At 33.0% G+C, this 16,757-nt stretch overlaps 1 protein-coding gene across 1 annotated transcript; it reads left to right on the top strand.

Moving 5' to 3' along the window:
* Window positions 1–26: 26 nt before the first annotated feature.
* On the top strand, window positions 27–8,810 carry dare (NADPH:adrenodoxin oxidoreductase, mitochondrial). The gene is made up of 4 exons (XM_088243674.1): window positions 27–420; window positions 4,344–4,500; window positions 5,473–5,592; window positions 7,044–8,810. Exons 1-4 carry the CDS (start codon window positions 239–241, stop codon window positions 8,031–8,033), a joined length of 1,449 nt encoding a protein of 482 aa, XP_088099800.1. The 5' UTR covers window positions 27–238; the 3' UTR covers window positions 8,034–8,810.
* The last annotated feature ends 7,947 nt before the right edge of the window (window positions 8,811–16,757 follow it).

The following is a 16,757-nucleotide window of genomic DNA, read 5'->3' as shown; positions in this document are numbered from 1 at the left end:
AGTGCAAACTAATGACAACTGGCAACACCGGCGGAAAGTTTTGAAGTGTCAAAATAATAAAATTGGAAAATGTAATAAATGACAGCCTCGTAAAATAATAACTCCATTAAAGATGATGTGAAAGATAGTTTATCTGAGATTTAAAATGTTATCGTTTTGATTATTATAACAGTTTGTTCAAAAGTGATGCTTGAAATCACTTTAGCTTGTGGATTTGTTTTACTTATTTGCCATTAAAATGGCTTTGAGTTGTCTTTTCCCTTTGAGAAAACTGAGCACAAATGCAGTGTCTAGAAAGCACGTCTGCATAGTTGGAGCTGGGCCTGCCGGCTTCTATGCTGCACAGCATATAGCCAAGGTCCTGAGTGACGTGAAAATAGACATTATCGAAAAATTGCCAGTTCCCTTCGGTCTCGTCAGGTAAAAAGTTTTATTATGTTTTTACAACCTTAGTTTCCATTTTAATTTTATGAATCTTGATAAGACTTAACAGCACGAAGTACTTAAATTATTGCACGATAAGAACATGTGAATAAATAATTCTTTAAATAGCTCTTTAACTTCACAAACATCAACAGATGACAGAATTGAAGGAATATAGATGTTCAAATATGGGCAGAATGGTGGATGTTACACAGTGTGTAAAGTGGCCACTTAAACCAGCCATTGACAGGCCATAAGCCCTGTAGATGCCTAGACTTCTTTATTACCTTCTCTTAAATGTTCTTCATCTCTGTTGTAATATATTAAAAATAAATAAAAAAATTACGATAAATTACATGTTGCTATTGGTAAGAGTTATTTTTGCATGAATATGCCCTTTAAAAAAAACGGTATAGAGAAAGATAGTAGTACTCAAAATAAATATATATTCCAATATAAAAAAAATCATAAAAGATTTGGCTTTCTCAAAGTAAAGCAACAAATAAAATATTATGTAGCAATTCTCATTCATAAAATAATTGTGTGGTTTAATAAAATAAATATAAAAAAATAATTAAAACAATAGCATACTTACGAAACTAGAGATAAGATTACCAATGGAGAGAAAAACAGAGTCTCAAAACACACCGTTCAAGGGATTAAAACTGTACAGGGAGTTGAAGAAACCTGAAGAAATGGGCAGCCTCAAAATATTTTTTTAAAAAGTTTTTGAATATGTTCCGATTATTATATGATTATGTACAAGAATTGATTGATAGAAAAAAGATTGATAAAAGTTCGCAAACTGCCATAATAAAGCGTAAATAAATAAATAATTGAAACAAGAACAAGAGCTATCATAGCCTTGCTAATAAAACTGGTATAAAGTTACGCCTAGGCATAGTGGTAGAATAAGGATGGGAATTCTATCCTTATTCTACCACTTCAGTGGCAAATAAGTTCGAAAATTATTAGTGGAATATTAATTCATATTAAAACAGAATAACGATGCTACGTCGCCAAAGAATAAAGGATCTTTTTTTTGCGTAGCTGTTGATGACCGGCAATAGATACTGACTACTTTTTATATGGGAAAATTCTTATCTAAACTTGTTATAACAGAGGGGGGAAAACATTTTGAGAAGGGAATATGGAAGTCTAGGCATTTACAGGGCTTATGACCTGTCATTGGCTGGTTTAAGTGGCCACTTTACACACTGTGTTACATTCACCATTCTGCCTATGTTTGAAGATGCACATTTCCTGAACTGTTCCATCTGTTGACTTTTTAAAAAATTATTATTTATAAATGTATTTTACAAGTATAATACATTGAATTACATTCCCCTGAATTGAGGAGTTACAACTTAATTCAGGACATAAATAATATTAACGTAAAAAAACACATATTGAGAACAACAAAGAAACCAAGCAAGTTTAGCATCTTTATAACTAAATATAGCACATTAATATATACACCAAAAACCTTTTTCTTTTGTGAAGTAAAGAGCAATGTGCATGTTCAAACATAGGCAGAACGGTGAATGTCACACCGTGTGTAATTGCCTAGACTTCCATATTACCTTCTCAAAATGTTTTCCCTCTGTTGTAACAAGTTTAGAAATGAATAACTCCCTAGGGAGGAAATCCAGCCAGTCTGCAAGCATTTGGACATACTCAAAACATTGGGAAAGTACTTATTGTCAAACGACAAAACTAATTATGTAATTAACTAATTTCTCCCTAATACCACACGAGTAAAGCCGTTTGTTAAAAAGGTTCTCTTATATATTAATATGTGATAAAAAAAATAAAAAAAATAATGAATTTGAAATTTTAGCTGTTTATTTATTTATTAAATATTTATTGTACTTTACCTGTTGCTTTTTAATGTATTTTACAAATAAAAATATGCTAAAATCACCATGTATTGTGCATGAATGCCCTTGATGTCACATATTATTCCTTATGCCAGCAACAATGGAATATATTAACATTTTAAATTGAAATCTGTAAAAGAAATCGAAGTTATGCACATAAATAAAACATGCCACAAAATATAGAAATGCTGATTGAAGAATTGAGTTCTCAAGTTATGAAACCCGCTTGGGACAATTTTTTATAGAAATGAGATAAGTGTATCATCTATTAATGTTTAGAAAAATCCGCAAAATAAGACATCTGTGAGTCATAAATCCTGCTCCACTGTGCATTGCATCGAAATCTAAATAAATAGCACAAACCAAGCCTAGGTGGGATTTTTTTGTTTGTTTTGTGTACCGACTTAACTCAAATAAGTTGAGGACCGTTTTTTAAAACTCGACATTCGCTTGAAACTTAATTTTTCAGGAGAGGTTTTTTCAATAATCTTTGTTTTAAAAAATTACACCTTAAAACTAAGCCTGCAGGTAATCTAATTTTGAATTTATTTATAGTTCATAACTTTCTTTTATACTTCATTAGCATCCGAAATTAGTGTTTTGAAAAACGATAAGACTTTGAGGATTTCTTCAGATAATCGATGCGTCTCGATACTTGCTTTAATTTTTTTTTTAGAAACCCAAATCGCCATGTAGGGCTAATATCCCCAATTATCGTATTTTGGATTATCAAAATTTATAAATTTTTAGAAAAAAAAACAGTTTTGTTATTATTTTAAAAAAATATATATACAGAAATAAAAGATAAAAAAACATTTTTTTTAACCAAAGTAACAATACAAATGATTAAAATTAAAATTAAATTATTGTAAAAATTAATTAATTAATATAAAATACATCTTATTTATACACGTAAACATGAATAAAATACACAATATAAATGGTTTTGGACGATAAGACACATCGGACCATAAGCCGCAACCTAATTTTTGGTTGAATTTTCAGAGTAAAGAAGCGCATCTTATGGTCTGAAAAATGTGGTAAAAAAGGTAGTTAAGAGTACATTATTCACAATTTGACATGTTAGCAGACACCCTTTTCTCATAGGATCCACTCACATGGAGACATGTAATAACTTTCTTAATATTTAACTTACGATTAGACCGTAGTTGGTTGATGGTTTGTAGTAAATGTTATTTGACTAACATACTGGGACACTTTTGGACGGTTTTTCATAGGGACGCAATATCTCCTCTCCTACCTACTCTATAATTACTTCAGTTTCACATAGCTGTCTTTTCACTAACAATGTCAATAGCCGCCATTTCCTAAATGAAAGACACGATTTTGACGGCCATAGCCGGTATAACATAAAGCACATAAGAAACACCATTGACGGTCAGTTTTGTAGCTAAGGCAACACGTTGTGCAGATAGATAAACTAAGGAAACATGCATCATAATTTTCTCTTTATCTCTTTATTTCCATTTGTTGAGAGCAATACAATATTTAATACATATAATATGCTTCTACTATGAGAATATCGTATTTATCTGTTGCAACGACATATATGTAATTAAATAAACACGTTACAAGCGTGAAGAAAATGGTACATCAATTTGTGGGTCATTTCCTTCTTTCACTCGTGGACATTCATGATGATCAGACGTGATGCTACGCAGAAATATGCTGTCATCTGTGATGAAAAATGCTCTAATTGCACTGCATCTGTGTAAAACAAAATGGATGTATCGTTTCACGATTCAATTTATGGAATAAGTAGATAATTAGTTAAACATTTAAGTACATTTTACAAAATTTTGACAGATGCCTACTAGTGTCGAATCTATGGTTACGAGAAATAAATATGAATTGAAGAAATATGTGTATTTCTTTTTTTATTGTTGAGGGTAAAGCAATATTTTTTGCTATATCTTAGATGTAGTTAGTATAGGAGTAACGTGTCTATTTATTATACGTCCTTGATCTGTTGTATATTGTGTCAGTTTACAATATATGTATTCACATAACTTTTTATAGGTTTGGCGTTGCCCCTGATCACCCAGAGGTTAAAAATGTCATCCACACTTTTACTAAGACGGCCCAAAATGAAAAGGTGAATTTCTATGGAAACATTACACTCGGGAGAGATGTAAGTTTGTCCCAACTCCGAGAGAACTACCATGCCGTTCTATTGGTAAGTGCGACTATGAATTTTAGGTTTAACTAACTTGCTTCGAGCTCAGTATCGAGAAATGGCTTAAAGCTGAGTGTTTGCATCGATTCAAAACCACGAACGCTTTCTCATGCACCTTATTCACCAGATTTAGCCCCCTCGGATTATTTTCTCATTCCAAACTTGGAAAAATGACTCGGTGGCGACAGGTTTGCCAACAATGAAGAGATTGAGTCTGCGATTAGCGGCTATTTTGAAAAGTTTGACGGTTCTTACTATAACAGGTTGTCGAAGCTATTGAATGTCGCTGGGAAAAGTAAGTCGAGCTAAAAAGAGACTGTTCAGAATAATGATATTTTTTTCTTTTTTTTTTCTTGTTAGGTTCAGTACTTCTGGGACTACGTATGTATGTATATATATTTGAACATTTCCTATTACGTAAAAGAAAAAAAAATCTTGTGTACCAAAATGGGGAGTCTTACAATGATGTTATTTCTATATTTCCTCAAAAAATATTCCTAAAATTACAAAATATGCTATGTTTACATATTTGAATACATATTTACACCATAATACATAGTTAATGTATGTATTATGTTATTATTAAATATTATAACACCTTAATCAAACAGTTTTCAATTAACACTACTACTACTACCATCACGTCATTTCTCCGTAGGGGTAGGCAGAGAGAATGGACCGCCACAACGTCTATCCTGGCATACATTCTTAGCTTCTTCCACATTCTTACATCTTGTCATACATGCCCTTCGGTTCTATCTGCTTTTGACATGACCAGACTTACGATTTTGTTTTATCTGATCATGCCACGTCTTCCTCGGTCGTCCTTGTCTCACGTTACCATTCATTTTTGCCATATATACTTGTTTTACCAATCTTTTGTCGTCCATTTGTTCTACATGACCAAACCATCTCGGAGACCCTTTCTAGATTTATATCTTAGAGATCTATGTATAAATAATTTATTTTCAGGCATATGGTGCAGACGAAGACAGAAAATTAGGAATACCAAATGAAGAGTCTGTGAATGTATTGTCAGCTCGCAAATTTGTGGGTTGGTACAATGGCGTCCCAGGAGATCAGAATCTAAAGGTATATTCATGATATTATATTAGAAAAATATATATAAAACTGGGTTGTGGTCCCGTGCAGTATTTTGGACTCTTGGAATCAAAATCAGAGGTTTGAACCCCACTCTACCTGTTCCCATTTTCTAACACGGTTATTTACAGCTAAAAGGAAATGGTCTCAAAATTGAAATATTTAGGTAAATCATAGGAATGTTTGTACACAAAAGAAAGACTTGTGTTAATAGATCGGAATTCTGAGTGTTTCCTACTCAATGGCCACTGGGTGAAAATCCTGAATCAGGAAATTGATTAGAGATTTATTGGCCTTATGGTCCACTGACTAATGTGCTTGCGTATTCTCAGCAAAGTTGAGGAGAAATATTTATTTGACAGATAGTTTTTCACTGCAATATTTCATAGTCCCTGGACTGGCTTGAAGTAAAAGACTTATCGAGTTACTGATACCTTCGTGCATATATATACAGGTAAACGTTCTCTTGCGCCGCGGTTCCGTTCAGAGGGACACCGGCGTAAAATGAACACAAATATAAGGTAGGGTTCTATGTCAAAATTCTAAGAACAATCTAATATGTTTAGTTTCATATCCTTTTTATGTTTCATATCCTTTTTATATTAAAAAAAAATATATATATTTTTATTTAATGCACAAAATACACAATTTTACATAGACGCAATTATATGTTTTTTATGTCCCGACTTGTTAGAAAATTCCGTGTTAAGTCAGGACTCTTCGATATATAAATCAAAAATATTTATTTACATATTAAAACAATATACAAGTTATCAAAACAATACGCAAAATAATCAAAACAATATACAAAATAATAATAGAAAAATAAAAATTTATTCATGTCCAAAAATGGAATATAGAAAAGTTTTATAATAATACGTATGATAGTGATGATATACACATGTACGTATATGGATAAATAAATAAATTATAAATGTATTTTATAAATACAGTTTAAATTCATTTACAAAATAAATAATAATCTCTTGATAATGATTTTTTATAATAAATACTAACTCACCAGTTCGTCAGCACTAAATTTAATTCTCACACTTTTTTTAAAAAAAGCATCCAATTTTATTTGTTTTTGTTGTTGCTTCCTTTCTTGCAGAATCATAGCATAAAATACAAATATCTTAGAAACAAAACTTAAACTAACTCGGAAACAATTTCACACACACAATAGGCTGCTCGCGTACACGGTAATAGAATAAAACAACGTGTAAAAGTGTGTCTGCTATTAGAATCACGGCGCCTACTGTCGTCTGGTGTCGGCTGAACTGCGTAATTGTAAATCGGCGTAAATCGAACCGGAGCAAAACGACGTTTACCTGTATTATGTAATAGTAGAATGATCGCTGTTACACTGCGATTGGAGTACCGATGCAGTGCCCTTTGCACCATCAGGTGGAATTAAGTATTTGATGGTGATATTTTTCCAGGTTGACCTGTCTGGTTCATCTGTGGCTGTTTTGGGACAGGGGAATGTCGCTATGGATGTCGCGCGGATTCTCCTCACCCCCGTCGACATCCTCAGAAGCACCGACATCACGGAGCACGCCCTCGCAGCCCTCGCGCAGTCCAAGATCAAGCACGTCCACCTGATCGGCCGGAGGGGACCCCTTCAGGCCGCGTTCACCATCAAGGAGTTAAGGGAGCAGACCAAACTGCGAGAGTGCAAAACAACCTGGAGAAAACAAGATTTCAACGGTATCGAGAATATCTTGAAAGAATTGCCACGACCGAGAAAGCGACTCACAGAACTGATGATCAAAAATCTTTCAGAACCGGACATCAACGCAAAACATAAAAAGATATTTTTCCCCGTGTTCTGCCGAAGTCCTGTCAAATTTCTCATGTCGGATTCCGGAAGAGTAAAAGGAATCGAATTAGCTATTAACAAACTAGTCGGCGAAGATTATTTAAATACATCTTCGGTAAGCACGGAACAACGAGAAATTTTAAATTGCAATCTAGTTCTAAGGAGCATCGGATACAAGAGTCTGCAGGCCGATTCGTGTATTAATTTCAATTCTTCCGAGGGTCTCGTTGTTAATAAACGCGGTAGAGTTTTAGCTCGAGAAAATACAAGTACAACTGCGAATATTGATGGCGATTTGGTTGAACGAGGTCTCTATGTCACCGGGTGGCTGCAGACCGGGCCAGTCGGAGTCATCTTATCCACCATGTCCAATGCTTTTGAAGTTGGGGAAAATATCTGCAGGGACTTCGCGGGAAAATGCATCGACAGTGAGGTTAAGAAGGGTGGGTTTGATGGGCTCAGTGCCGTGTTGAGTGAAAAGAATGTTCAAATCGTCGACTGGGACGGGTGGGAGAAGATAGATAAGTATGAAGTGGAGTGTGGAGAGAATGCGGGTAAGCCGAGAGAGAAAATTTGCAGTGTGAAAAAAATGCTGGAAATCTGCAGTTAAGTTTTTTTTTGTGAATGCATCCATATTCAAAAGGGTGGTTGAGGAGACAGTTAGTAACCGATACAAAAAATTGCTGCAACTAGGGTTGCCAGTTGTGTTAAAAACCAAACATAATATATATTTTTTAAATATACAGAAAACTTGTTACGTACCACCGGTTTTTACCGTAAGCCTTTTGGATTCATGATTGTGGCGTCATAATGTGAATTTTGCAGGAGAGTCAAAGATTTTTTTACTGAAAATTGAGCACTAAGCAAAAACACATTTTAAAAGTAAGCAACAATTTGTAAAAATAAATTAAATTTTGCATAATATAAATCCGTTGATTTTATGAACGCCCTACAAAAGAGTTTTGATGTAAGTGCCAAAATTTACATCTGATATTTATGGGTGTCGGCTCATGTAACACAGCTTAAAATCTTGAAAAACGTGGTATATATAACTCAAGTTCAGCTATAATGGTACATCAGTCACTTACCCTTTTTACCGTCGATACATATAGCAATAATGAACCGTAAATCAACAGTACAATGGACTTTGTATTTGCATAGGAATATTACCAACTTAATATCAGTACTTACTAATAATGTATTCTTATCTCAGTCCTTAGGAAATCTGTGTTGGGTAAATAAAAACATATGTAATCAATATAACTAATGAAGCAGATAATTTTAACAAGTTGATTAATCATGGGCGGGTATTTTTGAATTTTATAAACTTGTTTAAAGTTTATATTTGAAGCACTAACTTTGTGGTTATTCATTATAAAAAAATAAATAATACAACTTTGTTTTTAACCACTAATTTTTATTTTCCACCGACCGGTTTCAAAGCAAACAAGCTTCTTCGTCAAGGTTTACGTAACTAATGAATTGATTCCTTTTTTATTTTTATCATGTTCACTAAATACTACACATGGACACAATAAAACAAATCATAATATCAGCTTTATAAACAGATTTTGATATTTATCAAAGAATCACATTGCGTTTTAAAACAGATAGACATTGAATAGGAGTTTGTTAAAGTTTTGTTATATTACGTAGGTTTTTATTATAAAATTCCGAGAGAAATGTTTCTTATGACATTTCTAAAAGCAAAGATTAAAATTGTATTTTCATCTGAATCAATTCATCATCATTCCCTTTCCGCACCTAATGGTGCATAGGGCACTGCATTGGTACACCAATTGCAGCGTATCTTGATCATTTTTGTTACATGAAGGTAAGATGATCAGTCTTGGGTACCAGTCACACCCTTTTAAATAAATATTTCATATCAACCATGTCGTGAATCGAACCCGAGACCTCTTGCATGGCAGGAAAACGCGCTGACAATTACATCACGAGGCCGACAATGTTTTTTTGCCGAGGAGGTTTCTTTTGTTATCATTGTAATTTTTTTCTAAGCAATGATTGAAATCGTATTTTCATCTGAATAAATTCAGGGAGTCTATACTCCCAGTGACTTAAAAGAAGATTTACGTACTTAGATTTAAGATATTTAATATGATTAATAATCAGTGGCGCATCCAGAACCGCTGTGAATAATATCACCAATTATCGTAATAATTTTAATGAGTTAGATAATTTTAGGCTTGTGTTCATTAGTGTCTAGATAGCATAGTTCTTAGTAGATTAAATGGGTATCTTAACATGTATAATTTATGGAATAACTTAAGTCTGTCAAAAGGCAAAGATCTAAGAGCATAATCATAATTTTATTTTAAAACTTTTACACGCTTATATAGACTAACAAATAAAAAAATCAGGGAAAAAATACTTCTTAATGATGATATAAAAAATACTTTGACAGATTAGTTAAGAAAACCTTTTAATAGATTTATTAATTACTCAAAACTACCATTTTACATGGCGGATACGTTTTGGGCAATACTGTGCAAAGCAAACTTAAAGAAAAAGAGAAAGAGAAGAACAGAGATGGAAAACATTTTTGAGAAGGAAATATGGAAGTCCAGGCATTTACAGGGCTTATGATCTGTCATAGGCTGGTTTAAGTGGCCACTTTTCACACTGTGTAACATATGTCATTCTGCCTATGTTTAAACTATTTTTATAAATTATGTAAAACGGGAATCTGGTGTATACTGAAAAATATGTATTTTTATATAATTGACAATAGGGAAACATCACGTTTTTTGACATTTTTAAAGTAATAAAGGTTTTAAAGTAAGAAATGAAATTATTAGTAGCATAAAAAATATTTTAAAATTTGTAATTTTGAATTAGCGGCAAAGACGGTCATTCCATTGACCACGCCCCTCATACGTCACGATTCATGTTTATTTGTTCCTGCTCATTGAAATTTGTTCAGAACATTATCACGAATCTTGATGTCACAATAACCGAGGCCAAACACGTCTCGTTTTTCTAGCAACATATTTTTGTTCCATTTCTTTTTTACATTTATGTATGAAAACATTTCTCCGCAACATTCATATTGATTTTGAAAATACAATGAATTTTTCTAAATCCATTTCATATTTATTTATTTATTATTTATTTAAATTTTTATTCCAGTAAAATGGCTATAAAGTGCAGAGCCAATTCTACCATATGAACATATACTTTTATCGGTATTCTTAGTATGTGATATTTCCCTATTACGAAATTAGCTATAATATTAATAGTCAATATTTTTGTAATTTCTCTCAATATATTAGACTCCATATTTTAACAGGGAAAATACATAACTTGGGCCAAAATCACAAATGTTTCTTTTATGTGAAACATCAAAATATAAATACATATATATTTAATCTGTATTTCACTGTAAAAAATAATTCTGAATAAAAGCGTATAAAATACCTTCGAAATATCGTCGTATTGGTGGTGAAGACTTGATATTTTGTTTGTAAAAAAACTTTCTATTTTAATATGTCATCTTGCTCATACCGATCATTTTGTGGCTTTGGATGTCACAGCATTTACCATACACACTGTTTCATGTGAATGTGTATTTGAGACAATTAAAAACTCTTTATAGATTTAAAATTTAAAAAATGGTTCTTATTAGAAATTGCCGCGCTATGACAAAATGTTGATGTTGAATTTATTAATTATTTTATTTAGTACTTCACTCATTCAATTGACAACAGGACAGAAGTCTTGCAAAGACCTAATGTGTGGAAATCAAGCATACTTTTTTTATTGAAAACAATTTTTAACATAAATGCAATCTCTCAGGTGAAGCTATGAATATAATATTACGTATAAATATTGAGATTTGTAAAGAATGTAAGGCTGAGTAAGCATATCCACAAGATATGAGAGGACAGTTGTGATAGTTTGGGCATGTAAAATAATGACCAAACAGGTTTTATGGTGAAAATTTTGCTAGAATTGTTGATAAAAAAAGTAACATTGAAAACATTTGAAATTGGACAAGTCAAATGTGGTGGCCAGCAATTAGTTTATTTTCTGAACGTTTATACATAAAAGTATGTCTATTTAAAAAATACCTACCCATACCACAGGTTCAGTTATCACAAAGAACCAGACCTTGATTACAAGGGATGGGAGAATAATATGCTCGTATTAGTTTACAAATGTGTATTTTTCCGTCCCTTTTCACTAAGTGATGGTGCGCTAGATCCTGTTAGATCCGGCGCTGCGTAAAGACGCAGATATAAAGATATATATAATTCTTCTGTACGTGTGACGTCACTAAACTCCTCCTAAACGGCTTAACCGATTTACGTGCAGTTTTTTAACATAATAATAAGCTTTGCGCTGCGCATGTTTGTAGATCTTAAAATCTTCAATCTAATCTGTAAAAAAAGTTAGGAGCATAAATATTTTATTCATCGACCTACCACAGTTGCATTCGACGAAAATGCATATACTAAAAAATTGGGAAGATGTTATTTTTTTGCATATAAAAAAGTTTGTATTTGAATGCAAGCAGCATTCGTTTTTTGTGGATCCCAGCTCAGATTCATTCATTCATCATCAGATTCTTTCCTTAAATTCCTTATAATTTCTACCCATTTATTTCTTTTAACTGGATTTTTGGTAATACTAAAATAATATTAACTGACATTCAATACAATTTTTAAATCACTATCCTAAATAAACTGAACCCCTGTTGTTAGAAGAGCAGAGTTTGTCATTTGCAAAAATAATTCTGTATTTTAAAAATATTTATTTTATGTTTTGGAATTCAACCATAAAAAAAGTACCTAGGTACCTACTTAAATTCAATATTTTAATAATAATAATTTATCACACGTACAGAAGAATTATATATACGGATATTGAATTATTTTCATTTATATAAGTTTATTGGAAATAAAAATGGTGTTATATTTATAATAACAATATTTTTGACATTAAAGAAATCCCAAAAATGGGTAATTAATACTACAGAGCTTTAATAATTTTTCTTTTCAATCTATAAATCTCCATTGAGATGTAAATAATAATAAAATGGTTGTTATCTATCATTCCAGTTGTTTGAAGATTTATATCGTACTTACATTGTGATAAATGTCATGACAAAATTTTGCAATATGAAACGTTTACGCTAGTATAGTGCACATGTTGAATACACAATTAGAATAGGAGTTTTGTAAGACGAAATCTGTATTCATGTTTAATTGTTTACACGCTTTTAAAATAAACTTATTTTATTACCATGCTATTTTTTCTGTAAACCTTTCCTTTTGATGAAATAAGCCTACATGAATTACTTTATGGGTGAGGTGTTCACACTGACACGGAAGATTACTGAAATCCTGGACACCTTTGACTCTCCCTTCCCGGTGATGTGTAGCCGGTACACATTGCATCTAATACCTTTAATATCTCCATTGACACTTTGACCACCGGCCGAATACACATAGAATTTACCCTGTGCCCGGCCCATTTTTGTGAAATTTCATGCTTTGTGAAGGGTTTTTTAAACGTGTCGTAATTATGAAAATACTGGGTTAAATCATTTCTAACTTCTCATATTTATTTGAAACAATTTAATAAGTAATTTTTGTATGATAGTTTTGCCAACATTGGCCTTTATGGCGAGCCACATTGCAATGTTCGCACATATACCTACAGGGTCTCACTCCTTTTTTTGTGCTTTGTATCCCGGAGCCGTGTAAACACGTGATTATAATAACCATGCGTTGTGTCCCGGTCCCGTGTTTTCACGTAGTTCACCAGCAGCGAAAAAGTACTAATAAAAGTCACTAGATGTCAATTTTGTGGGTGGCTGTCCGGCTTTGAAAGGATTAGCCGACTTTTGTCGTTTTCAGGGGGCGCTGAAAGTGAAAGCACAAACACCACCCACAATTTGGACTTCCCTACGTGGAAAGTTCTCAATAGACTTAAGGTAGGGGTGTCTAGGTGCAAATACAACCGACGGAGGTGGGGTTTTCTGGAGGGAGATGACATGAACTGCGATTGTGGAGAGGTGCAGGATGATCCTCATCTGCTGCGGTGCCCACAAATGCAGTTAACTTGTGATGAAAATGATTTGAGGATGGCCACTGACAAGGCGGTATATGCCGCTGCACACTGGAGTGGCAAGGTCTAAAGTCCGGACCCGATAAGTAAGTAAGTACTAGATGTCAATAAAATGCACTTTTTTGAACAACTGTAAATCCGGGGGACCGGGACACAACGCGTGGCTATGTAATCACGTGTTTACACGGCTCCGGCATACAAAGTGTTAATATAATAAATGATGGGTTGAGATTTTCCCTATTCCTTCGTTATACATTTACGTTTTGGCAAAAATGTTTTTTTTATTAAATAATTAATGCTTATTAGGAACATAAAAAGTGTTTTGTAAAAAATCGGAGATATCACGAATACAATAGAAAGTTTACCAATGTGTCGCATGTTGCGTTCGTAGTAAAAGAGTAATCCTAATATAAAATTGTCTCGCACACTCTTTATATATCACTCTCGATAATATGGGTATATTTGGGAGGGAGAGAAACTGTTTTTATGTGTCACACGCGTTAACATCAAAGTTTCTTGTACTTCTCCCAGAAGCTCGTTAGCTGCGTTAGTAGCCATCCGGCTTTCGTTGGGAGCGGTTCTTTTGCGCGCTGAAACTGAGAAACTGAGAGCATGAATTGATGTTTTTTTTCATGTTTTTAGCTATTAGATTAAAAATATCATCTCTTTTGATTTCAACTATAAATAATTTAAGCAATTGCCGATGAATATTACACTTTTAGGATTTAATATCTCTCATTTTTTGCATGTGTACTGACTACACAGCACTGTAACGCGCGGAAGTTTTTAGGACAGTAAGGGAAAGGTTAAAAGGAAAGTATTGCGAAGAATCTGCAGGACAGTGAGAGAGGTAATCAGTGGCGTATTTGGTCTAACGTTGAACTGTGCAGCATATGCCGGGCCCTTGAAACTGCTTAGATTTAGATGGGCCGGACGTGTACAGTGAATGCTAGATTCATGGGCCCCTAAAAGATTAATAAGCGGACACCCGGGTGGAAGGAGATTAGCGGGAAGACCGAGGCTGAGATGGGAGGATGAAGTAAAAAATAATGCAGTGCAGCTTCTCCATTGAAAAGATGGTGGCTGAGGACAGACAGATTTGGAGGTCAAAGTTGCAGGAGGCCAAAGCTCGATATGGGCTGTAACGCCATCAGAGGGAGATAAATGGTTATATATAAAAATGGGGACTTCTTCTCCAATATATTCATTATGTTTATAAGTTTATTTTTATTCATTTTTAAACCTCTCGAATCTGCTAAAAAATTAATAATCAAAATAATTTTTAAAAAGCCCTTTAGGTACCCCAGCGTCAAGTTATTTGAGATCTTAAATATAAAGCAATTATATATATTAAGAATAATAATGTTAGTGAAAGCAAATTATTTTACCAAATCCCAAAAGGAACACTCCCACATTAGTAGAAGTCAAACTAAAGGATAGGTCATGGGGTCTACCACAAACTCTGAATTCGGGCAAAGAAATTTCAGGTTACTGGGCCCCAAAATATTCAATATGTTACCCAAACATTGCGAAACCATGACCCGGATTCAATTGAATAAATTTGTAAAAAAATGGTTACTGGGTTTAGGGCGAGAAAAATCGAAAAATTTACTCAAAAACATTCTTACATAATAAATAGTATAAATTAATATTGTATAACTGTATAGTTAATTAACTAGCTAGATAGTAATAATATTGTTTATTTTGCTTAAAAATGTCTGCCTTAAAACAGGTTGTACCTAGTTAGGCAGACTAGACACGAGCCAGAGAAATCTATTACCTAACTGTGTATGTAGTAGATAAAGTAATAGTAATTTTTGTTAATAAACCATGATTATTATTATTATTCATTTTCTTTTAGAGTATGACTGGTGTAGTCCCCCTTAATCAAAAATATATTGCTGAAAAATATATCCACACTGTAAATTAAAAGCCTATGACCAACTTCATTCGGAGTAATAAGAAACTTGATAGACAAGATTCTTCATACAGGAATCTACCTCTCCAGCAGAGTGGTTTCAGGCTGGAATAACTTACCAAATGTGGGAATAAAATAAAGTAAAGATTAATGTGTAGTAGATATAAATACACCGGGGCCGCGATTACAAATACTATCTTCATCGGTACATATCGAGGCGATATAGTTTTTAAATTCAACTGAAACTTTATGCTGAAACTGAAACTTTACTCTGCATTTATTGCTATTTCGTATTTTAAATAGGCCTTGTGATAAAAAGTAGCCACTTCAAAATGCTTAACTTTTCATATATGTATCTCCATCTACCTCGGTATTACAAAGCTGGCTCTATTGATATGTTGATACGTGCTTTAAGGAAGATAGAAAAATATGAAGATAATGAGGAAGTTCAGTGGTTTTTAAAAAAAAAAATATTTGTTAATAGACTGTTAAACTACGTCAATTTTTTTAAATTTAATTTTTATATATCGTATTATCGGCGCTACGATTTTTCAAAGTTTTGTATTTCTGAAATAACTCCGCGTGTAACGTCAGAGGTTCATTTCCGCTTATTCTCATTCAGTTCTTCCCATTGGTCCAAAAGCGACAAGCATACCGGAAATCTTCCAAAGCTCTCAGATCATAGGTCGATTCACATGAACCAGTGACGTCATTTAAAGTAGTGCGTTTTTATCAAAATATTTTTCATTATTTTTTCTGTACATTTTCAAGAAACTTGGCCGTAAAATTTAATGCTCTAATTTTTACCCCGCGTAAGAAAACATTTTTTGTATCCAATTTCCCGTAGGGCTGAAGTTCCTCATTATATTTATTTTTCATATCGGCAACATCTTTTCCAAAACGTGGTCTTACACATGCGCTGTAATTACTCGAATTCTCAAACTCCACCGCTGGATGATGCTGTATTATCTGTCAAAATTTAATCTGCCCTCATTGATATATTTCTCTTGATCAAAAAAGTTTCAAAATGCGCCTGCTCTTTTATCCTCATTCACATCTATGAAAAAAAAAGGAAAAACATTTATTTTTACAACGTATTTTATTTAGGTTACACATAAAATTATCAAGATATGCACAAATCATTACATCAAAACCTTAAATAAAATTATTTACAAGAACCCTCTATGTACAGAACCTTAAACAACTTTTTACAAATTCATACATATTTTCTTTATTGCAAATCACTATATCCTAGATCCCTTAAAACTAAAATTATAAGCGTCATATAAAACTGTTGTATAGTAGCGCCCAGGAATTTCATTT

This window comes from Micrasema longulum, unplaced genomic scaffold (genome assembly GCF_059751315.1).
Source record: "Micrasema longulum isolate JH-2025_06_02 unplaced genomic scaffold, ASM5975131v1 h1tg000224l, whole genome shotgun sequence".
NCBI lineage: Eukaryota > Metazoa > Arthropoda > Insecta > Trichoptera > Brachycentridae > Micrasema > Micrasema longulum.
This window is presented reverse-complemented; position numbering and strand designations above follow the sequence as displayed.